Source organism: Amia ocellicauda, chromosome 1 (assembly GCF_036373705.1).
Source record: "Amia ocellicauda isolate fAmiCal2 chromosome 1, fAmiCal2.hap1, whole genome shotgun sequence".
In the NCBI taxonomy this organism is placed as follows: Eukaryota; Metazoa; Chordata; class Actinopteri; order Amiiformes; family Amiidae; genus Amia; species Amia ocellicauda.
Genome location: NC_089850.1, coordinates 29,294,955 through 29,319,770, shown reverse-complemented (window position 1 = coordinate 29,319,770; position 24,816 = coordinate 29,294,955). Strand labels below are relative to the sequence as shown.

The 24,816-nt window shown below is 36.9% G+C and overlaps 1 protein-coding gene across 1 annotated transcript in view; it reads right to left on the bottom strand.

The window, feature by feature from the left end:
* The window catches only part of LOC136747845 (uronyl 2-sulfotransferase), an 84,439-nt gene that overhangs the window by 26,490 nt on the left and 33,133 nt on the right, over positions 1 to 24,816 (bottom strand). The window contains exons 2-3 of the mRNA XM_066701101.1: positions 16,200 to 16,243; positions 4,052 to 4,207 (exon numbers count right to left, since the gene is read on the bottom strand). Of these exons, the coding sequence (XP_066557198.1) occupies positions 4,052 to 4,207; positions 16,200 to 16,243 (200 nt within the window). The remainder of the gene's footprint in view (positions 1 to 4,051; positions 4,208 to 16,199; positions 16,244 to 24,816) is intronic.

Here is a 24,816-nt window from a genome sequence, read left to right as displayed (position 1 = left end):
AAATAAACATTTATTTGATATATATACTCATATGTTTGTGTTAGTTTTGAAGAATCCCAAAATGACAGTGGTGTCTATTGGGAAATGCAGACAAGTGGTGTCCCCATATTCTTCAGCCACAGATGCCTAATATTGTGGGTAATGATGGCTGGTGCGGTTAGAGGGGCTACAGGAAAAATCTTCATCTCCAGCAGGCATTCATGCAGAGACAGCCATGAAACCCCAAATGACCACTATAAATATTTTAAGAAGCGCAAACTCACTGAGGCCGCAGAGAAAAGATCTCTTCTAGCTGTGTCAAACATTGCTGTGCCCTTTTGGTCACCCTGAATTCTGCCTGTTGAGTTTCAATGAGTTTATGAATAACAGGGATTAGTTGTAATCTCCTCTCTGTCTTGTTCCCAGCTCCTTTGCTTGCTCCTAAAAGTTCACTAATAAATATTAATGATGATAATATTAATGATACAATTATTAAAATACTTTTTACAAATTACTAACTTAAGTCAATAAATAGTTAACCATTAAAGTAATCAATGGGGTCAATTCAAGTAAAGTAATAATTCGCCTCCAATAATAAACGCCCCCAAATTAAATAATAATACTCATCATCATCATGTATTGTAACCACTACTTTGTCAAATGGTGACCATTGAAAAGCAGAACCTGCACTCCAGGGCACAGTCAGGAAGGTCCGATATATATAGTGTGAAACAACTTGTCTTTTTCCCTGTCATGTAGTTAGATCTTCTACCTTCTGTGTAAATATGGACTTATTAACATGTGTTTACAAAAGACCGGAACCCACTGCATAAAGGCACTGCTTGTCTTGATTAGAACCTTTTCCAAGTAATAGTTGTCGGTTTGTTGATGTTGTTTTGGTGGGAGATGCTTCTGTAAATGTTTTTGGATGTGCAACATTATGACCAATGTGGGGAAAACTTGCTACATAATCCAGGAAAGTGACAGAATACAGGCAGAAATAACCTGCCTGTGAAGTATTTTTTTTTCTGACACATCACTAACAGAGTTCTTCAGTTAATGCCGGAATATATATATTATATATATATATATATATCTTCTTGCATGATATAAATAGTTTGTACTGTGTTGCACAAACATTTAATTCATCAACACAAATGGAAACAGCTGTCTTTTCAACCAAACCATGACTACTGGTTTGACAAAACATTATTTTAAGGATTATTTTAAGCTAAGAGTGAATCATTTGGTGTGAAATATGGAACAGAAATATAATAAAGGGTTTTAAAACTTAACATAAATTGCACTTAGGAGGCTGGCCTATAAAAACAAATCTGGAAGTTGAAAAGATTTCAAATGAAACTCAAAAACTCCAAAAAACATCTATTACCAAGGTTGATAAACTTATTTGCCTTTCCTGCTTTTTAGTCAAATTGTAATGCAACCTATGCCACATTTTTCTGTAAAAAATAAACATCAAAAACCTCCCTCCACATTTTACATATACATCCAGCATTCACAAAACCACATTTTAAAGAGTTCAGAACCAATAACAATTCCACTGTATAGTCCAAAGCAGGGGCAACACCCAATCACACTGAATGGTGATGCACTGCAAAATTACACTTAAACCTAATTGAATCAGGAGAAATTGCAGCAATAAAGTTAAGCTGTAGGATTTCCCTTTGGGTTTTGACTATGGTTTATGTAGCTTTTCACATTTAGCTCAAATGTCTTGTCAACACACACATCAATAAAATTCTCTGAAGGATCATCAGTCATCTGTACTCTGTACATCTGGCTCTTTGGCATATTCACTAGATCTATGACTCAAATGCAAAAATGTTTTGCAAAGCAAGATCCTTGGTCTACTCCAGGAAATGTTTCCTCATTTCTGGTAACACAAAACTATTCAGTGTATAGGGGGAAACCACTTTTTGAGAACATGTTGACTAGAGCTTACAATAAAAGCTCGTATTAAGACTGTGTGCATCTGTAAGATCTCTGGCATGATCTCAGCTTTTAAATAAAACTGCTCTTTAATCTCTTTATTGCTTTTTCAGTGTACGGTTAGGATTATAGTACAACATTTGGCTGCAACAGTGTGATGTCGCCTTGGAATATATAAAATGATCATAAACAATGTATTCAAAGGAGAAGTATTCAAGAAAGATTCACAGAAACATAATTCCTACATTCCTATAGGCTTTGGATATGGTTTGCAAATTACATGAGCAAAGCTGTAAACATCTCTCTCACCCATAGACGTTGCTGTTATGGGCTTCCACAACAACCTCTTTGAGAGAAGGTTGTTTGGGTTTGCTTATAGCTTCAGATTATTTCTGTGAAGTCTACAGTGTTCTTTATAATTGTAGACTCTTTGTGCAGTGCCAACATTCCTGTATCTGAAAGCTTTACCTGTACAAAGAAACATGACAAAATGAAATGCAATATTTCCTTAAATCTACTTCCTTGACTGTAGCCAGTTTAAAAATCTATGCACACTCTGCTAAAAGGGAGAATGGTTATATCATCTGAATAAAATTACACTTGAGCAAAACCACTTTTTCTATAAACCCTGTGAACTATGAACACAACACATTATGAGCATTTAGTGTGTCTTACGAGAGCCCATAAAACAAAATGGATATTAACTTCTTTGGAACCCATTACTTCAGCTGTGGAAAACGAAATTAAATTAATGGAATCGTGGGTTGCTGTGTTTAAACAACTTCTACAAGCATCCTTTGGGATTTCATATTTCTAATGATTTAGTTTAACCTGAAACATGGAAGCCATTCTCCTGAAAACAAACACACTTGAAATTGACCTCCTACAACTGAGTGCATTACTCATGCTGGTGTTGTTAGTTATTGAGTTCCAATGTCACCATCTACAATTTTACTCTGGCATCAATTGCTTCTCCAAAACATCTTTCCACAGGTACATTTAAAGAGACTTTGATCCTAGTTGCCAAAGGGCCTTCTGGAGTTTCTCAGGATGTGTAAAACACGAAGCATGGATGAAGTCAATTTCCCTCAGCTGAAATGCTGTTCTGGAATGTTCCATGATGCACTGAAAATCCAGCACAGTTCTTTCCACCGATTCCATTTTCCCTGTTCATGTTGCACTGCTTTTGCAGTTAATACACCTCTATAACTCCCTTAGTTTTCCATGTGCAGTGTTATAGACAGCTGTGTAATGTTGTGCTTGCAGTTCAGCAGTAAGTGAGTTAGTAATTCCAAGCCCTTTCAATAACTTCCAAGGATATTAAGCGGTAAAGGCATTATGCATGCTCAAAAACATGAGATCATCCTTGATTAGGGTGTTTAAAAGGACATGAGAGAGAACTGTATCCACGATGTCAATGCAATATTTCTAAGAAAGTTTTTTGAAGGTTATGGTTTATTTCAAAATACAAAAAAAAAATCATAATAAGAAAAGAAAAAACAGAGTAAGAGATTTTATTTTTAATAGCATTGAAACCCCACTCTTTTGCAGTTACCACAGTTCTATAGTTTACAAGTCTGTAGTGAATTTAGTTTTCCAGGTAAGCTGTAGATTGTACCCACATACCCAATTCCCAGCACGGATTTGATTCTCTTTTCATCATTTGTGATACAATCCTCAATATAAAAATACATGTATCAATAATGTCCTGAAAATTAGTTAATTCAATTGAAATAAAGACATCATAAGGGAGTGGCTTCCAAATGGCAGAAAGTCTATGGTGAGAAAACCAGCGAGTCACTAAAAGAGGGAGATTCAGGGATGGGACTAAAGCACACTGAAGTGCACCTTAGCCTGAGAGAAATCAAATGTCTGAATCTGTACCACACATTTGCTGTTGTTGTCATTTTGTTTGTTAAATTAAGGATTATTCAATTATGTTACGGTTCTTTTGAACAGCTTTAGGATACTGAAATGTTTGCTCAGGTCACCAGGTGCAAGAAATTCTCCCCACTTGCCGTAGGCATTAAGTATTGATTTAAGAGGTTTTTAACAGGGATGACAACCAACTCAAACAAATGCATGAAGAAGATGCCAAAGGAGGTTTTCTTGCAGTTGTTACCTGTTCGTGTTTGGAGAGCCTGGTTCTGTTGTGGATGTCAGAGGAGAACAAGTTGAACTGGTGTCTTTCAGACAGGATTCGCAGCAACAGGACGACGGTACGACTGCCACACTTGCCCACTCGGTTGTAGACTACTTGGCTTGGGAATGGCAGGTCCTAATCCAGGAAAGAGAACAGAACAAAGTGCATTGGTACAAGGGGCTTTAACCCCTTTGTAACATTTAAAGACTCTTAAGCAAATGTAGGCCTATTTGCCAAATGCACATTTTGGATGATTATGGAGACTTTCACATTAAGATTATGTGCAACATACCATTTCTTTGATGACTGAGATATAAAAAGGACACTGATACTTTAATTGGTAATTGTCAGTGAATGATTAGTGCTGTAAATGTAATATTATCTCTGGTAAAGTGTACATTTTGACTAGGTCATCTTTGGACTATAATAGAGGCGCACAGAATGAGAAAATCAACATTATAGATGCCATAATAATTGATTTTGCACATGAAAAAGGACACATTTGTGATTAAGCAAATGCTCAAAATATTTGCACACAGCTTTGATGACAGTTTTATTAATTGTTTTATGAATCACATTTAATATCTCTGAACCCAGAATTCATACACAGTATTCTAATTTCCAAGAATTTCAGCATTTTCATAATTGCTTAATAGTGTTAAACCACCCAGAAAAATACATGTCAGATCATTTAAGAAGCCTAACTGGTCCGCCGGTCTTGATCCCCCTCATGAAGACAGAATTTGATGACCGACTTAAGCTTCCCCTCATTAGGCCTCCAGTGTTTTCTCTCTTTGAAGAAAAAAAAAAGAAAACCTACACTTTGCTTTACTTTTCACTCTCAGAGGAGCTGTTCCCACTTGCCCTTCTTGACTGGGTCATTTGAATCTCACTCAGTTTCCTTCCTCCTGATGAAATAAAGTCTGCCTCTTCCCAAAAATACTCTGGCAAACTATTAGTACAAAATACTTGTTGACAATTAATTAATGGCTTTATCAGTTTCACCACTGCAAAACGAAATGTCTGCCATTTTAGATTAAGATTGCATTACTTAAAAGCAAACAGACAGTCTGAACAATGCAGGGATTTCATTTTTTATGTTTATTATTATTTTGTTTAATATTTGCTAAGAATGAAAACAGTGGGACACAGGTGTATTTGTGGAGAACGATTTGGAGTCTGATTCATTTCTAGATCTACAGGAATACAAAAATGTGTTTAATCATTCAATTTGGGTAATGCAATGGCAACTGAAAAGCATACAAAAATACTTATACAATTCTGTAGGTGAAGTAACTGGAAAACTGAAGATTGGGAATAATGAGATCTGAAGCCATTAAGGAATGTGGAGCTGTGAGTTAAGAGCTAGGAAAGAGAAGTACAGCCGGCCTGTCCACTGAAATTACCAGCCTGGGGGCCCATAAACGTACGGCTCTTGGCACCTTCATGACAAAAAAACTAAGGACTGAAAAAAAGGTAGCAAAACCCCTTAATTCTCATGTGCATCTTCAAACACAGTAACAAATTCCTTCTCCCCACATGATACAACAGCCTGCTATCCCCCTCCTTATACCATGACGTGCTTCACATTTTCTTGTACACGTGTCTTTTTATACAGCTGAAGTGCACACACATCAAAATAATGGAATAAATCCACACAGGCAATTAAGCTTCATGCTAAGAATCCCTTTCTGTCTGTGACTTGATATTTGAAAAGTGATTTGTCTTTTTCTTTTTTGGCCAAGACAATCTTGATTTGTCTCTCTATTAAAGTTCATTAAAAGTGCTCTCTCGAGGGCTGAAACTTCACCACTCACAGCTGCGATTCCATTTTCCTACAAGCCTGAACAGCCTTGTCTTCATCTGCACAGTAACACTTACTAAGCGACTAGTGAACTAGAGGAAAAGGGGTGGGGGTGCAGGGGAATGCATGTTGCTATGACAAAACAAAATAATAACATAAAGCATCATAATTGTATCTTAATGGCCCTATTGCACCAGGGCAGTGAAGGTTAGAAACGACCAACACCACTGATCAGAAAGGAGAAGTGACGGCACCTGTTATTGTTACTTTTATTTGGCAGGATACATTTGTTTTTCATATAGTTCAGCTTCTGATTTACTTCAGTATCCAGCGATATTGAAAACATGAACCCAATTTAATATCATGTAAATCTGTCCATAATATCATTCCAGTGTCTACTTCATTTTTGTTATTTTGTTTAAGTTATTATGAAGTCAATGCCATTGAATAGATATAATACTGATTACATAAGAAAGGGATAAAGTTTAAAAACGGGACAAGGCATATTTGTACATTGATTCTTATTAGTAGTTGCACAATAGATTGATGCAAGAACTTCATATTATTAGGTATAAGCATTCCAGCAAATCAGCAGCAAAAATGTGGTTTGGCAAAATCATCTCGGTGTAAGGTGCTGGCTAGCTTCACTCAATTACAAGGTCGAAGGCAACCATAGGATATCCATGTCAATGAGGGGATTCTAGATTAACCAAAGGACAGGAATGGAGTGAGATCAACCCCTGTGCCCTCAAAGAATGAAAATGGTTTTCAGATATGTGCTTGCTTTAGGAAAGGTCTTGACATCTACACAAGTCAAAGACACATTCCCAGTTGGAAGCGGCGACAGTTTTCATACAAATCATTTGATTGTTGTGACCTTTAGTATTCTCCATTCTCCTTCTGGGGGAGCTGGGTGCAGCAGGACTAGGCAGCCAGAGAGAATCCATTAAGTGGAAAATAACAGGCACAGCTGCCCTGGGCCCTGACCACTGAACCACACCATCCTACAGCTGACAGCCCCATTGCAATCATGGACTGTGGAAGTGGAGTGTTAAAGCACAACAACATTCTCCAAACACACACTTGTACATTTCTCCCCATTCTCTGAGTTTAGTTTATTTTTTTGTAAAGTCATACGATATTGAAACAGACTTTTCCTCCTTAAAGACAGATAGACCATGCATTTATCCCATGTGGAACGCAGAGCTCACTAACTGAAAGGAATGAACAGGCAATATGTATCTACTTAATCCCCACCTCCCCACAGAATCAAAGCAATGATTAAAGACAAGTGGATACAAATTTCATCTAGAAAAAAATTGTAAAGGATTTTGGAGATGATATTTTTTGACAGGACATGATAAAAGAACATTTTCCTTACAATAACATATTTTTAAAAACTGATGCCAGGAAGGGATTTATACAGTATGTAGTCTTTTAGCAATGTTTCATTCTGCAATACATTTTCTCGGTTTCAACATCAGTTTATAGCAGGTCAGTTATTATTCGATAAATTATCTCACCACATTTCCACACATGGACAAGGAATACACAAAAAAGGTTATCCTAATTGAACACCATGTGTTAGCAGGAACTTTGGCATGGTTTCCATGGCGGCCTCTTCTGTGTATTGTAAACTGATCTGAAAGCAATGGTGGTTTAATTGCCAAACAAACCAAAAAAAAAAAAAAAAAGGTCCTTATTACATCATGCAGGTCTATAGGTGCCTGTTCAGCTACAGGAAATGCTGCTGAACGAGATAGGACTCATCCTAGGATGTACTTGGATTCACTTGCAGACTGATGCCAAGCCTACACACACTAGAGCCAAATTCAAGGTCACATCTGATGCCTGCCGGCAAAATTAATTCAGCATCACAGCGCTCTACAGAAAGGCCATCTCCAAGTTACACAGCCACCATACTCACACATTCCTTAACTCCTTTACCCAAATATGAATCTTCTAAAATTATCCCCCACATTACAATGGAAACTGTTCCATCCTTCTCTATATAATCTGAATACTTGAAGTTTCTCTGGCAGAAATGACTTTATTCTAATCCCAATGAAGATTTACAACTCTCATTAGGTTTTCCTTCCTCTATTTTTTCTTGCTTGCAAAGAACTCCTGCTGAAGATATTAATTAAGGCCTGTTAAGTTATACTGAAGACAGCAAGCTGCTGTTTAAATCATCCTACCAGGTTTTACATTTTGAGATTCATGAATGAATGAATGAAACCACTTCAAATGGCAAATGACTAGGCCTGTGAAAGATGAAGTTGTGGTTCAAACAAGACTTCACACTTCTGGCAAAATCCCAAAAGAATCTCCTGGGCTGTTCTCATATTCCTTAAAAAAGAAAAGGGAAAACCCCACAATACAAATGGCAGGCTTTGTCCTCATAAAGTATGGCTCTCTCAATTTAACAACAGTAACACAATAGTCACAAAATGGCTATTGATGTGCAAAATTATATACAAATTATAGAGATGGGAAGACAAAAGACCTGCCATTGTTCAGTTGATTTCTAGTGCTTTGATAAGTTACCAGAAACCACTAAATATGAGATTCAATTGGAATATTTCTGGAAATTCAAGGTCAATGGTTTTCCAAAAATGACAAACATGTTTGTATGATTTGAATAACAATAATCATACATGACATTTTGAGGTCCTATTTCCGCTTTCTAAAAAGCATGGTTGTTAGATTTGTGCTCATTAACTATAAAGTTTTAAATAAATATAATTCCCTAGCTAAGGATTGTGCCCAAATGTGGCATCATTTCAAAGTCCCAGGTCTTCTCTTTCAAATGGTATCTTTCTAATAGCTGCACAAATGCAGCTGTCTATTACAGTGCCCGAGTAAAATGACCAAATCTATGGTCAAGTCAGTGGGACCATTTATCATGGGAGTCGGTTGAAGGTGCATTTTATTTCAGGTATTCAAACTTTCTTTGTTAATCAGCTACAAAAAACAAGTATGTCAAGAGCTCAGAAACCTCTTTAGTTGTCTGCAGGATGGCGTTTAAAAATAATGTATTGCACTATAAAATATATTCATGAAGAAAAAACATTTGCCATGAAATCATGAGTGACTATTAGTAATAAGTAATTAACTGTCTACCACTTAAATCTTTAAACAGTTTTAAACCCAGTCAAGGACTGCTGGGAGTTGATTGGAGCTAACCTTCCCATGGAGCAGACAGAGCAGAATGAAAGTTGTTAATTAATCAAATAATAACCAAATAATGTTCTTAATGAAAGTATTATTGCTTTTAATGTAGTTCTTATACATTTGAAAAAATATATAGTTCATACAGATTACAGTACATAAAGATAGAAGATTTCAAGGGTGATACCATTTATTGTAAACCACTGTAAATATCGTACATGGCCTGATGGTGTTTATGAACCTAGAAAAGTTTTTTAATTACAGATTTTAGGCTGCTATGAAGATATAGTTCATGAGCAAATGTTTTTCAGGAAAGAACAGTCCTTTGCCCTGCTGATGCAGAGTTACGGTCGAACATTGGGAAATTCTTGGAACTCGGAGAATGGGTCCGTAACCTATGACTGCAGGGGACTGCAACTGATATGATGACACAAGGTTCATAATGGTTTTGGCTACAGTTTCAGCACACAACATCACTTTATTAATGATGCCTTTCCTGCACATTTTGAGTCCAATAACAGGAAATCATTACAGAGGATGAAAGATTAGCTTTATCATGTTGCAGTTTATTCCAAAGTCACCCCGATAGATGTGGCAGTATTTTATAGAACGGTGCAACTGGGCTTCTGCTCCCTGTAATCGTAGTCTTAAAATTACTGCAGTAAGAAGAGCAATGTGACGACAACAGAAGCTAACTTGACTTACCAACAGCTTACCAACGGAGACGAACGCAAACAGGTGACCTTAACTGAACACACATGGCACAAGAATGCCATCTTTTTTATTTTCTTACAAAATTGTCCACTTGAATGGAAATTCTTCGACATCCTAAAAATAACGCTCTTGGTATTTGTAGGCAAGTTAAGATCCAAACCAAATCAGAATAACTTTTTGCGAACTCCAGCCAGGCACCACTTATTTGATACTTGAACCAAAATTCTTAATTTGTACAGCCATTTTTGCAGCTAACAGCTGTAACCGAGAAAGTCTACCGCTGTTTCCACTTAACTTTTAACTGGGGAACCCGTATTGCGGTTGCAACATGCGTCTTCCACAGCAGGCTTAGTCAGCTCTCGCCAGAGGCCAGAAGGACAGTGGATGGTCAGCTTCCGGTTTTAAACTCTGCTTACTTTCACCCCCGTTCATGATGTGAATCTGCTTTGAATGTTAGGATGTAAATGAACACAAAAGAAACCTCAAGTCTCCGGTTAATTTTGTTTTAATAAAATCCAAAATATTTTCTTGGAAGTACTAAATGTTTTAAAGAACTAAAAGAAAAAAAGAAAAAAGAAAAATAATAACAATAAAAAAACTTTCCATCTACAAAGTGACTCTTAAAACAGTTGCAAAGATCCAAAAAGTGCTTGCTTTACTGAAAGAGTGCTTTGATACAGCACCTCTGCATGTTTTTCTTTCCATCTTCATTGACTCAGGAAAAAAAAGGCTAAAATGGCTGTAAAGCAGTTTAATAGACTACAGGTGGAGGCCAATGCACACTTACACGTTTACTTTTGTGTCTATCCTGAAGGAGCTTGACAGAATATTTGCCTTTGTATAATATTTTTGTAATGTGCACACACCTATAAAAATCCATTAAAAGCAGCTGGTTTGTTAGCCATTGGTTTATTTGACTTTCATATTTCCATGTTATACCTGTATTTGTCTCACATTCATAGCAGTGATGTTACATGCACATTTTAAGTTTATTGAAAGTTGATCATGTGTCTGCGATTTACAATTTTTAGCATTAGGTGTGTGAGACACAGAAACATTACCCTGGATTCTCACTTGAATTATGTTGTATTAAATAGTGTGCCCTTTTCATTTATGAAGTGTGGAGCAAAAATAAGAGGAACAGCAAGCTCTCTAATGGTGTCACCAGTTTTACTTGAACCACAGTGGTGAATAAAACTACTGACATTACAAATTAAGAAATGTCAGAAACTGCTGGATAACAGAAAGCAGCCAAAAAAAGAAAGATACAAAAAATAGAATGGTATATGACCGAAACATAAATCTGAAGTTTCCTCTTTTTAAAGTAGTTTTTCCCCCAGACACAATACAAAGTTCAGATGCTGAGAAATGTGATAAATGAATGGCCGAGGGCTACAGCAGAATGATCAAGGGAGATGTAGAGGAACGCTGCTGGGTTTGGAACACTACAACAAAATAGTGACAAGAGCAGCACAAAGAGACACTTGTCTCTGAAGGAAACCCTGCCTTTGCTTAGCTGTTTTAAAAAGAACAGCCCTTTAGATAAGCACTGACTGGTCAGTTGCTGTGTACAGACCCTGTATGGCACTGTCCATCAGAGAGTAAAGCAAGTTCAAGTTTGAGCATTTGGAGTTCAAATAGCAGATTGGTAACAGAGTCTGTGTGGGGGGAAAAAGGAAAAGTGGAATTCCTCTTTTGATATGTAATAGAGCATAAGAAGCCCAGAACAAGGAGTAGCTCTTTAGGCTTTTAGGGATCTTGCAAATTGAGCAATACAAAAGATAAGGAAGGGATTGTTCAAAATAAAATAAAGTCTAAAATACTACATACAATTATGAAACAATATTCTGTGCTGGGATACATATCTTGTGGTTGTTTCTGTGATATTGCAAAGTGGAACAAAAGTTTGTTTATGGGTTTGAAATTAATTCAAATGGGCAATTATTTGTGACCATATTAATTTTCATGACACAGCAAGTTTTTACGTTAAGCTTCAACATTGAGAAAAGTAAGAGGTTGAAACTGATTTATTTCTGGGGTGCGACAGTAAGAACTACAATATATTACACATGGTTATTACTACTGAATATGGTTTCTGTTTAGTAGTCTGTGTAGCAGATGCATAAATAGGCCAACACCATTTTCCATCAACCTACATACAAAAAAATTGCAATACACGTTAAGTAACCCTTTGAATTCTGAACTTACTATGTATATAATCTGAAATTTAACAGTCAAGGAATTCACCTGTGCCTTGTGTACATAAATGGTATAATACAGTTATAACAGGATATTGTTTTGAGGAAATTAGATCCCTTTTCAAAAAAGCAAATGTACAGACAATGTTTCACTTTGTACATTTTGGTAAAAAGGCCCCTTTGCCAAGTTCTACATGGCGAAGAGCAAAGGAATGGTGGAAGTAGGCTGCAGTGGGACAGTGATTGATCTTGGTGTCAGACAAGGCTAACAAGGCAAGGATTAAGAGTCTTGATGTGACTGGAGACGTCAAAAGACAGGTGTCTATCAAATCAGCAGACTGTGGTGCTGCATGCACGAGACTCAGCAATGAATTCATGACCTAAATACAACGTCTAGAAGTTCTAGTTCAAGACAACCAGAAAGGAAACACCTACACAACATGGACTGTATGCCAGACTGCATGACTGCCTTGGTGCCATTGTCTGTGCTATTGTCTGTTTTCATTTCAATGTAAAACATATTTTAAAAAGCTCATTCTGTTGTTATTTTGTATTCAGATTACATTTTCATTTTCTATTTTTACATTTGTGATCTATTTCAATAGGTTACCATACAATAATTGTAGTGCACTAACTGATGGTTATCTTTCATCAAGAGCTTGGTCAGTCAGTGTCTTCTGTGGGTTTGTCCATATATAAAATGATTACTATCATCCTTCTGTTTTCTAAATAAACTCAGTGAGGGCGGTCAAAATGACCGGGTTTTCATTACAGCCTGCGACACAAAATTTGAAGTTCTTTTTTATTATGGGTTCTATGATAGCCGGTGTGTTGAAAGCCTGTTGTCGGTTATTTATAAGCAAGCGCAGTACAACGTTCTAGAAAAAGGTCATGAATTAACCAACAACTTGGGGATTTCCAAATAAAGAACAAGAGTATGAGAGATAGATTAAATGCCAACAACTGAATTTAGCACTGTTTGTTCTCAGTGGGACCCTGTTGCTTCTTGCTCAAAACACAAGCAGCTTCCCAGAAACCCAGAGTCCACTGACCCTATGGCAGGGCGAGTTTGGAATGCATCACTTTGAAAGTGTCAATAAATCAAAACAATAACACTTTACATTCTTGTGTTACTAGTAGGATTGCAAATTTGAAGACTTTTCCTTAAATCAATCGTCGATATCGTTAAAGATCAAAGATCAATCAATCGATTAAGCTTATAAAAAAGTGGGGGGTTATGCCTATGACAGAAAATTTCCAATGTGTGTTTTTTCCTAAATAAAATCTTTATTTTAATAAGACGTGGACATATTTGACACCATGTAGATAACCACATATCAGAAAACGAACCCAATGCTCTTACCTCGTTTTTGGATTAAACATGAAAACATTATATTTTAAAACAGAAATGGAGTCAAAAGATCAATCAAAAATAAGGTGTCCTAGTTTAGTTTTTCCGCAAGGTGGTCTGCTGTGTGTCGGACTGGCAGACTTTCGGTTAGCAGGACTGTGGACTTCACCTTGCAATCATCGCTGATGTAATGGCAGATGATGGTGATGTAACTCTCCGTGGTCAAGGCAGTCCAGCAGTCGGTAGCTAGGGCCACTTTCTCTATTGTAGCCAATTGTGCTTTAAGATCTGCTTTCATTTCTCTGTAGCGCCTTTCTGTGCGCCCAGTGACTGTGCCTCGTGAAGGAATGCTATATCCCGGTCCCATCAAATTCATTAAGTTTGTCAGGTGATACATCATTGGCGTAGTCGTGGTGTTATATTTTAACACAGAATCACAGTATTTGCAGTGGACATGATCCTTTTTTAAATCAAAGTGATCCCAAACCACGCTTCTTTTTGCTTGTTTCATCCTTCTTTGGATTTTACCGCTGTAGCTTCTTCAGGTAATTTTCCCTCCAACAACAATTACATAGCGTCCTCTAGTGATACTAAATTGAAATGGCCTACGTCGATCAAATTCTTATCAACAATCAATCGATCTTTGATTAATCATTAATATCCCTAGTTACTAGCACTGTAGGTGTTAAAATCAACCCTATTAAAGTGTACATCCACGACCATCCAAGAATTTTAAATCAACACTCATGCATTTTTGGGTTCCCAACTTTCTACCAGTCCTTTACATACATATATGTATGTAAAGGACTGGTAGAAATGTTATATAACTACATATTTTAATTTCATTAGCTTTATAATTATCTTTTAAGTAAATAAATACCCAGACCCATCAAGACAAGCAAAGTGGTCAAGCTTATACAAAAGCATCACACAAGCAGAGAAATAGACAAAACAAAAACAAATAATTGTTAGGTATTGACTCAAAGACATGACTTATAAACTAGGGTAGAAAAACACAAATATAAATACATTGGTGGGTAAAGACACATGTTACACTCAAACAATAATTGCTTTACAATAATTAATATTTAAACAATAATTAAGAAAAAATAACACAATAAAACATCAATTATTCTGGAAACTACCACAATGCATTGTGGGAAAGTTTCGTTATTTGGTTTTACACCAGTACAGTGTTAATTAAACACTCTTTATTTTGACACCCAGTATTAACACTGACTCCCAAGATGGTTTAACTCTCAGTGCTACTTTCACCCAGCGAGTGATGAAACTGATTTTTAACACTATATTTTAACACTGTAATTTTAACAGTATAGATTTTGCTGTGTATAAAAGGCTCAAAGCAGGTGACTTTGTGTACTATAGCACAGACATGTAGACCTCCTCACTACTGAATTTTCCCAAGTGCATACAAGCGGTACTACACGTGAGCTTCGAAAACAATGCCACAGACAATGTTCACTATTTTAGACTGTATTCTCCCTGTGTATTACTTTGTAGTCCAACAGTTTCCTATACTATGTGTTTGGGGGCACAGAGACGAAAGAAAGGTACGAGCTTCGCTGTACACGAACAGAATTGCGCTCATGGAAGCCCACTGCTCGTCATTCGAAGCCCCCCAGGTGTTCCAGAGATACAGCTACGTCTCAGACTCAGGGTGGCCTCCTTGATTCAAGCAAAGGGCTTGTATATACTGGAGCACGCATGACTGCCCAGCTCTGCTAGATGCACTGAGTATGACTCTCAGCATGCGCCTGTGGAATCCTAAGCATGGATTAGCATGGACCTTCCCACATGGACTCGTACAGACCAACAGCAGCCTGGCTTCCAGAAGAGAACACCAACACTGAAGATGGGAAGCCTTAACCTAACACTTCAACCTAAGACTTGTTGTTTGGTAAGCGCTTGGCAGAATCTTACATGTTACAATTGATAATTAATTTAATATCTAACTTCATTAGAGATGCAACAACATGAAGAAACCGCAGCTGCTCATCCAATTTAGAGAGAAACATTTTGCCAGCGGTAAACAAGGCCTCCTTTCACATCAAACACGAGTCCGTGTGCCTCAAAGAAATGCATAAAGGAACTTGTTCTAAGTTTAAGGCCTGCCCAGATAAACATGGCAGAGAGACAAAGAGGAAATGTTTAGAAAATTAAATATGTATATGCTTTTATCTTAATCTTAACAGGCACCGTAATTGGAGAAAAGGATTGCTCTTCGCCAAAGCTTTAAATTTACATAAATGATTTATATATATTTATTTTTATTTATACAGAGTTATATCTGAAAAGATATAACATTTACATACAATATTAACATTATGGGCAAATACCTAAATTCATCATCATTAACTATTTAGAAATATCCAATTGACTTAGTCATGTTTATTTAAAATGTTATATGCTGTTAAATTAGTTATGCTGCAGAGTGCAAAACCAAGTAATACTACATATTTACACACACATAAATGACAGGCATCTTATTCAAACCATAACATTTAATTTATAGGGCATTTTGGACTTTCCAGACAGACTATTTTCAAAATCTATCCAAGTCTTTACTGAGATTTTATTGTCTGTACATGTTTATACTGTAAATGGGCAAAGCATTTAGGAGACATTTCTGAATGTCACATTCCTCAACAATTAAGCCAATTTGTTTGCAATACCATGGACTTTGATATGCATTAACAAAAAGAGAATATTTTATTTTAATTGAGATTGATTTTAGGCCTGCATGGTTGTATTGTTTAAGGGTTGTGTTTTTTGTTAGGATTCTCGGTTCTCCCTGGTTATTATCCTTCTACCACACAGAGAGGATTGGGAAGTATCTAAATGAAGAACAGAAAAAAAGACTGTCCTTACCCTTGGGATTGGTGGTCCGTGGTCATCCTGAAAAGTGGAATTTCCTGTGTAAAGAAAAGACAGAAATAAACAAGGGTTAGTGTAAGCTTTATACATCTTTATACATATTTTTTTTATTATTATGTAGAGCTTGTACCAAAACCCTGGAAACAAACACAAGAGGTAAGGTCACACTGCTTCATGCAAGACGCTTTGAGTCAGTAAACAGAAAATGAATCGATATCTTGTAGAGATATAATCACCTCCTTCAATTTGTTTTAACATCAAGGTTCTTAGCAGACAAATGTAAGGAAAAGATGACAAACTCAACAGGTTGGGCTCCGGCTTGCCGTGACTGTGCACTGGATGAGGCAGTAATTGAAAAATGGATGGATGAAGAAGACAATGTATTTATTCTTGACCTACAGGTAGTAAAAACAGATTTTGCACTAGGGAGTAAATGGTGATCAGTACAGTACATGTATTTACTATGTATGCACATATAAACAGACACCCATACATCTATATATACCAGTGCTACACAAAATGTAATTAAATGGCTTAATTCTACCCCTGCTGTACATTAATTAGAAGAACACTTTCAAATGATGTTATTTTCCAATGCTTTATGATGGGTTGTTTTTTCTTGATTCCAAAGGTTGAAACACGCTACAATAGACATCAGTTTACCATTGCTGCATCCATTTTTTTTTTTATCATTTGTATGGGAACCTCGTATTACTGAAGTTATAGAGCCCTTTCAGGCTAAACAAAACTCTCTTTCACTGACTTTCAAGTGACACTGAAAAACTATTAGGAGCAGGACTCCTTTCAGCTTGAACAACTGAATAATTGCCTGTTAGACATAGCAAGCCTTTCCTCCCCCCAAAAAACTTAATAGTCAGACTAAGGTTCAATGTGACTAATCACTTCTCCAAAGGATATAGAAACGACAGTGCATATGGACTATAGAGTATAACATCAGATTCCAGGCAAAAGTGAACAGATTTTTAACATGGAACTAGCAAACCTTTTACAATCTGTGTAAAACACAAATAAAACAGACAATTAAGTAAATATTACAATACATCTACAACACTGCTACCATCCTGTACTCCGTCTCTTCATACACATAGTCCAGAGAGTTATGAGCTGTGACCTTACAATTCATGTTACATGGTACAGCATTTGCAGGGTCCAACTGCATTTTCAGTTTGAGGCCATGCTAAGGGATGCAAAACTTAAGGCCACCGGGGAGACGGGAGGACCAAAAATATAATAAGAGTCATCCTTTGCTCTTTACATTTCTCAGAACTCTTCAGAACACATTTATGTCATGACATATCCTATCACAGCTAATTGTTTCAGTGGAATTTTACAATCGAGGCTTGTGTGCAAAAAGCACACAAATATCATACGCATTAGAACTGCCTCCAGCAAAGCCTCCTAAGGGAATAGCACGTAATGCAATAGCAAAAACTCATCTGGTATTCCCCTCCTATTGCTCTGAGTAATGGGAGTCCTACCGGCAGTAAGACTACACAACGTTTAATGTAATTTTAATGCAAACCAATCCAACATGGGGGAAACAAATTAACAATGCCTTTGTGAGTCTTAAAAGGAGTACTCCTTCTCGGATATTAAAAATCAAGCCTTCCCCATGAGGTCTATTGATAACAGATTTTCATGTTAAGATTTCATGTTACAGACATACTTCTTTCCTGCAGACATGCTACAGTCTTGGAGTCTGATCTAATCTCATAATAGATGCTAAACAAGATGGTCTGGATGTGATGAATTGGTTGTGAGAGGGCATACCTAACCAGCTTGGATGAGGTATAAGTAAAAGCAGCAAGAGGGGATCTTAAATTATCAAGCAAATAATGATGAACTCTCCAGTGTAATTTTGGTCTTGCAGACAATGGTGCTGGTGGGCAGGAAGGTAACACACCTCTGACAAGATCATTTATCTCTCAAATGGTTAAGGACAGTAACTCTATATGCCATATTTAAATTTCTTGGAACTCTCAACCATCGGAGTGAACAAAACAATTCTGGGCATTCATAACTGAAGACAGATGAAGAAAATCAAGCCCAAAATGCAAACAGACTTCTAGCATTATAAGTAGGCCGAGTACTCAGGAAACTATAGTGTCCCACAGGTTTGTCTATTGTATGGCAAGCTAGGTTAACTTTGAAAGTACACAGAGCACACTGTGATTGTAAAAGGACAACATATAAAATAATCTGCACCATTTGAGCACAACATCCTATCAGATTAATAAAGTGTGTGAAGCTAGAATTAAAAAAAGGAAATGTTTAAATTTTAAACTAAGTGAATTTCTCAATCATGTGGCAAAGCTCACTAGAAGATAAACCCCACTACAGCTAAGCACAGATGCACAGCTATACTTTTGATGTCCAGTAAACATCAATGTGAGAATGACGTTTACACTGCGCTCTGTTCTGATTGAGAGGCCTTGGACAGCAGATTAAAGTACAACAAGACCAACAGAATCATAATGAGCAACCTTAGACTAACAGAGGCTTTGGTTACTAAGACTAATCAGCCATATCAATGTCTCCATTAATCATCTCATTCATCATCTTGGATTTAGAGAGTTCGATTTAAATTCCCAGAATCAGTGCCAGCAACATAATGAAACAGACGCTTTAGGAATTTTCTGTGTGAAGTAATTGGAAGCAATAAAATGGACTGTAACAGTGTGTTCTGTATGTACTGGTTTGTTTAAGATTAACTAGCCTTTCCAAGAAAATTGCTATCAGAGAACATACAGATGTGTGTGTAAAACAAACCTAAAGATAAACACAATTAATTCAATATGCACTGAGCATTCATTATTATCATTAATACTCCATCATTCAGTAGACTCCTTTATCTATCCATGGTGAAAAAAGTTTTTTAGACACTAACAGATAATGTATTACATGACAGTACAAGGATAACAAAAATAATAAAATAATATGAAACAGTAACTAATTGACAGGGCATCAACAAGATTGATGAAGCCAGAGTTCTTTCATTATACGCTACAGTTATCCAGTTACAATTATCTTATGGAAAAAGACAAATCTGACTGTATGCTATAATATTGTATGTGTAACATTATTGTACATAGAATTCCTTTAGTGGAATAACGTCTTGTGTCTGTAGTCGTTTCTTCACAATGTTGTACAAGTGACATCCCATAACAGCATGGTGCTGAAGACGTCTCCAGATGCAGCTGCTAACATAAGCCCTATCCTTCCCATTGTATTTGGTAATGGATTCAAAACTATGAAATAATCTCAATAAATACATAAAATCATCCCCATAACGGTTGTTTTTTCTTTCTGGGCTGTGCTTGGCCGTACATATACCCTTGCGGACACATACAGTGAGAGAAAAAAGTATTTGATCCCCTGCTGATTTTGTACGTTTACCCACTGACAAAGGAATGATCAGTCTATAATTTTAATGGTAGGTGTATTTTAACACTGAGAGACAGAATAACAACAAAAAAATCCAGAAAAACGCATTTCAAAAAAGTTATAAATTGATTTGCATGTTAATGAGGGAAATAAGTATTTGACCCCTTCGATTTAGTACTTGGTGGCAAAACCCTTGTTGGCAATCACAGAGGTCAGACGTTTCTTGTAGTTGGCCACCAGGTTTGCACACATCTCAGGAGGGATTTTGTCCCACTCCTCTTTGCAGATCCTCTCCAAGTCATTAAGGTTTCGAGGCTGACGTTTGGCAACTCGAACCTTCAGCTCCCTCCACAGATTTTCTATGGAATTAAGGTCTGGAGACTGGCTAGGCCACTCCAGGACCTTAATGTGCTTCTTCTTGAGCCACTCCTTTGTTGCCTTGGCTGTGTGTTTTGGGTCATTGTCATGCTGGAATACCCATCCACGACCCATTTTCAATGCCCTGGCTGAGGGAAGGAGGTTCTCACCCAAGATTTGAAGGTACATGGCCCCGTCCATCGTCCCTTTGATGCGGTGCAGTTGTCCTGTCCCCTTAGCAGAAAAACACCCCCAAAGCATAATGTTTCCACCTCCATGTTTGACGGTGGGGATGGTGTTCTTGGGGTCATTCCTCCTCCTCCAAACACGGCGAGTTGAGTTGATGCCAAGGATCTCGATTTTGGTCTCATCTGACCACAACACTTTCACCCAGTTCTCCTCTGAATCATTCAGATGTTCATTGGCAAACTTCAGACGGGCCTGTACATGTGCTTTCTTGAGCAGGGGGACCTTGTGGGCGCTGCAGGATTTCAGTCCTTAACGGCGTAGTGTGTTACCAATTGTTTTCTTGGTGACTATGGTCCCAGCTGCCTTGAGATCATTAACAAGATCCTCCCGTGTAGTTCTGGGCTGATTCCTCACCGTTCTCATGATCATTGAAACTCCACGAGGTGAGATCTTGCATGGAGCCCCAGACTGAGGGAGACTGACAGTTATTTTGTGTTTCTTCCGTTTGTGAATAATCGCACCAACTGTTGTCACCTTCTCACCAAGCTGCATGGTGATGGTCTTGTAGCCCATTCCAGCCTTGTGTAGGTCTACAATCTTGTCCCTGACATCCTTGGACAGCTCTTTGGTCTTGGCCATGGTGGAGAGTTTGGAATCTGATTGATTGATTGCTTCTGTGGACAGGTGTCTTTTATACAGGTAATGAGCTGAGATTAGGAGCACTCTCTTAAAGGGATCTAATCTCAGCTCGTTACCTGTATAAAAGACACCTGGGAGCCAGAAATCTTGCTGATTGATAGGAGATCAAATACTTATTTCCCTCATTAACATGCAAATCAATTTATAACTTTTTTGAAATGCGTTTTTCTGGATTTTGTTGTTGTTATTCTGTCTCTCACTGTTAAAATACACCTACCATTAAAATTATAGACTGATCATTTCTTTGTCAGTGGGCAAACGTACAAAATCAGCAGGGGATCAAATACTTTTTTCCTCACTGTACATCTCTGTGCTTCAGGTTCTCTCTCCCGTTACCAAGCAAATATCTTGATAGATATCGCTGATAGAATATTCTCAGTATTTAGCTTAGAATAGTGGTGTCGTTCATTAAGGAACCATGTTCTCGGTTTCTTCGAAGATTCCTCAGAAAACATACAATTTCCAAGATTATTAGTTTTTTTATGCTGTTGCTAACAGCATAAAAATGTTTCATACAAATGCTGGCAAGGTGCAGTAATGTTTCATAAAAGTAACTGAGCATCTTAAAATGAGATTATACTACATTTGGTGCTACATTATTATGACGCTTAACATATTACTATAAAGGACATTAAGTTGGATACAGTGGATTTAATGACTGGAACCTGATTGAGTTTGGGGAATAAATAAGGGAGTTAAACCAAGCTCATTAAAAAACAGTTCAAATAGTGCAATTGAGAGAAATATTTAACGTATTTAAGCCATTACAATTTAAGCAATTACACCATTTTTGAGATTAGTTTGCATGCTTTAAAATACGACCATGGCAACAACTACAAACAATCAAATAAACACGTCAGGGTGGATTTCAGAGCTGTCACCACTATTTTGTTCTGTTTTTTGATTTTTGAACCTATAAAGTGATTTCTTTTTGCAATTTATACTTTGAGGTTGAGAGATGTATATATGGTAAATATTATTCCTTTGATTTTGCAGATCTTAAAGACCCTGCCCTAAGCCAAATGTTTCACTCTAAATATAGAAGAAGAGCTCCACCCATGAACTGCTATATTACTAGACACTCTGGTAACGTCGTGGTAACAGTGCGGGTCACTCCTTCTCCTTTGCTGTCTCTTCCTTGTTAATGGAGAATGTATGTGGTTCACCATGCAGGGAAACAGAAGAGAACAGAAAGAGCTGCCCCAAACATAAGCAAGCTGTGCGCGGTACTAATTGCACAGCTCCTGTTGTGTGTGTGGATGCTGGTGTGTAGTTTACGGCTCAGGGTGGGGAAGCAGTTTCAGTTTCGTGATGTCAGCCCCACAGCAGAGACGGGGAAATCCTTCCCTCGGCTCTCAGTTTACTGACAGAGAGTTAAAGCATAAATCAGTCAGTAATATGGGTTTCAGGATTAGAAACTCCTCAGTTTCCAGCTAATACTGAGCATGAAAACTGTGGGATCCATGAGGCATCCATTATTTGTTCAAACCATTTAGACTAGTACAACAAATACTTATTCTGCCTGCCATTTCTGTACAAGCAACTATGGGTTTGCACTGGGTGGTGTGTCCACATACTGTATAACTATATGGAATTACGCAATAAGTATTACTGTTATCATTGCAATAATGAGAATTTAATATGAAATAATATTCTTGTGTAAATTTGCAACTACAGGAATTTGTTTTCAGATGTAGAGAAACGCACAATGATTAAAGGACGTTTTACTATCCTTGCATGTGTTTTCGTATGTAGCATGTATTTAGCATATAGCTGCTATCCAATGAACATTATGATGAGCCCATTTAAGATCTATAAAGTCATTATTAACAGTATATGAATATAGCTTGTTTCCTATGATCTGCTGGGCTGGAGTCATGTCGTTTGAAACCAGCTTGCTGAAAACTATTTAAAGAGCATAATTGTTAATAATACAAGGTGATTCTCCTCTACAACCTGGATAAAATGACAGGCCTGAAACAGAGCATACACAAACACGGCTGTGTCTGTGCTTGATGCAGAGGTTATTTAGGGGCTGATAGTAATTTCTGAGTCAATAAGTTGTTATGGTCAAGGAGAAATCACAAATCAAATCCCTGAACTGTAAACCGTTTACTGATCGCTTATTCAGCTAGTTGCATATTTAATTTCCTGAATGGCCTTCCCAGAATTCTCTTTTTTTTTTTTTCTGGGAACTCAGTTCAGTCCCATTCAGGTCCTCTTGATTGGCCTTTGGGGCTGTTTGCCTTCCAATGATTCTGCTGGAAGAATTAAGTTTCCCACAAACACTTGTAAAAAGATTTGTTTTCTACAGCCTATTTTTAGAATATTGTCTTGTAAATGTGTATTAATAAAAAATACCTGTTGGCTCCTGGTCAGGATCTGTCCACAACCTAAAGAATGAACCTTTACCAATAATATAAGAAACCGTCTCCTTAACATGTACTCCATAACCTTTGATATATAATATTTAATGTGTCAGTGAAGGTCAGTTCCTTTTTTCAACTCCAATTCTATCTCAGATTTATTCAATGTTATTCGGTAACATTGAAATAGGTTGTTTTTCTGATATTTATACAATTCTAACACTGCACAATTCTACTTTCAATATCCTTTATTTCAAAAGGTAGATTTCCACTAAACAAAACAACACAAATTGTTAGGGTTGTAAATTAACTATCAATATGTGAGTTATGTGAAATGTTTGGCCCTGTTGCAGCCAATGATACTCAATTAAAGGTACTTTATTATAGTATTAATGTCTTAAAATGTTATAACATTAAAGCTTACTTAAAATTCAGCTATTGTGTAATGAGAATTTGTTTTCATGATTAATGCAATGGCATATTTCTCACCTCTGTAACTATTTAAAGAAAGAATAAGATGTTTTGTTATACGTCGACGTACTTGTGGCTGCCTTTTAATTAATCCCTTCCTGGAGTAATTTAATGGTCACTGAAAGCAGACAATATGCTTACCATCACAAGTTACTTCTTATTGCTTGGCTGAATAAGCATGCAGGAAGAATAATCCAATAAAGCTAATAAAACAAAATCAAAAGAATTACAGCATCATAAATGAAACAATTAAAATAATTAGCTAAAAAAACAGTGCTGAGTAGTTTGTTTTTCGTTATATATGGAAAAAGAGTACAAAACATGTCAAGACTATGTCAAGGAGAGTTTATCAGTTATTTAGCGAAAGTTTATTAGGTCTATTCTCTGTGTAAATGGTTGTCATTCATCTCCACAAGAAAGGTCCAACAGCCCTCATGACAGCAGCTTTAAACAAGCCAAAATGGGGTACTTAGGAGAACCTAAGGGCCACAGGGCTCAATAACTTCATGTGATATCTCATGTGACATGAAATCCAATTCAAGAAAAACATCTGCACAATGAAAGGAAATGAAACCAAAAAAATAGGTTTTACTTTTGACTCAAGCCAGGTCATTAGAGAAGGAAACAAGGAAATTGATATTCTTGGCCCTAAAACATAAGAAAAAACGATAAAAGGAAGAAAATTACAGAAATCACAGTAAAAGACAACAAGGATCATTTAGAAGAAATTTAAAAAGATAAACGGGACATATGGCCAAAGAAAGTAATATGGTACTTTGGACAAGTTTGCCATTTTCACAAAGTAGATTGTATTGTGTTAAAGACCACAAACATTCTTTTTAAAAATGCCAAAACTGTGTTCTTAGTTCTAAATTAATTTTATGTTTAGAAGATAAGACTGTAATACATTACTATAGTCTTTTAAAAAAGTTCTCATTCAAGATCATCGCCTGTGTGTATGTAAAGCAGATTTATTTACTGCCTAGATGTAACACTTTGTTTACATTCATGTTGTATTTGCTGTGTCTGCCTGGGTTTGAATAATCTTGATGGATTTGATAGGATACAATCTGTGTGACAGCTTAAAAACTTTACAGAACCACAGCTGAAGGAATTTGAATGTT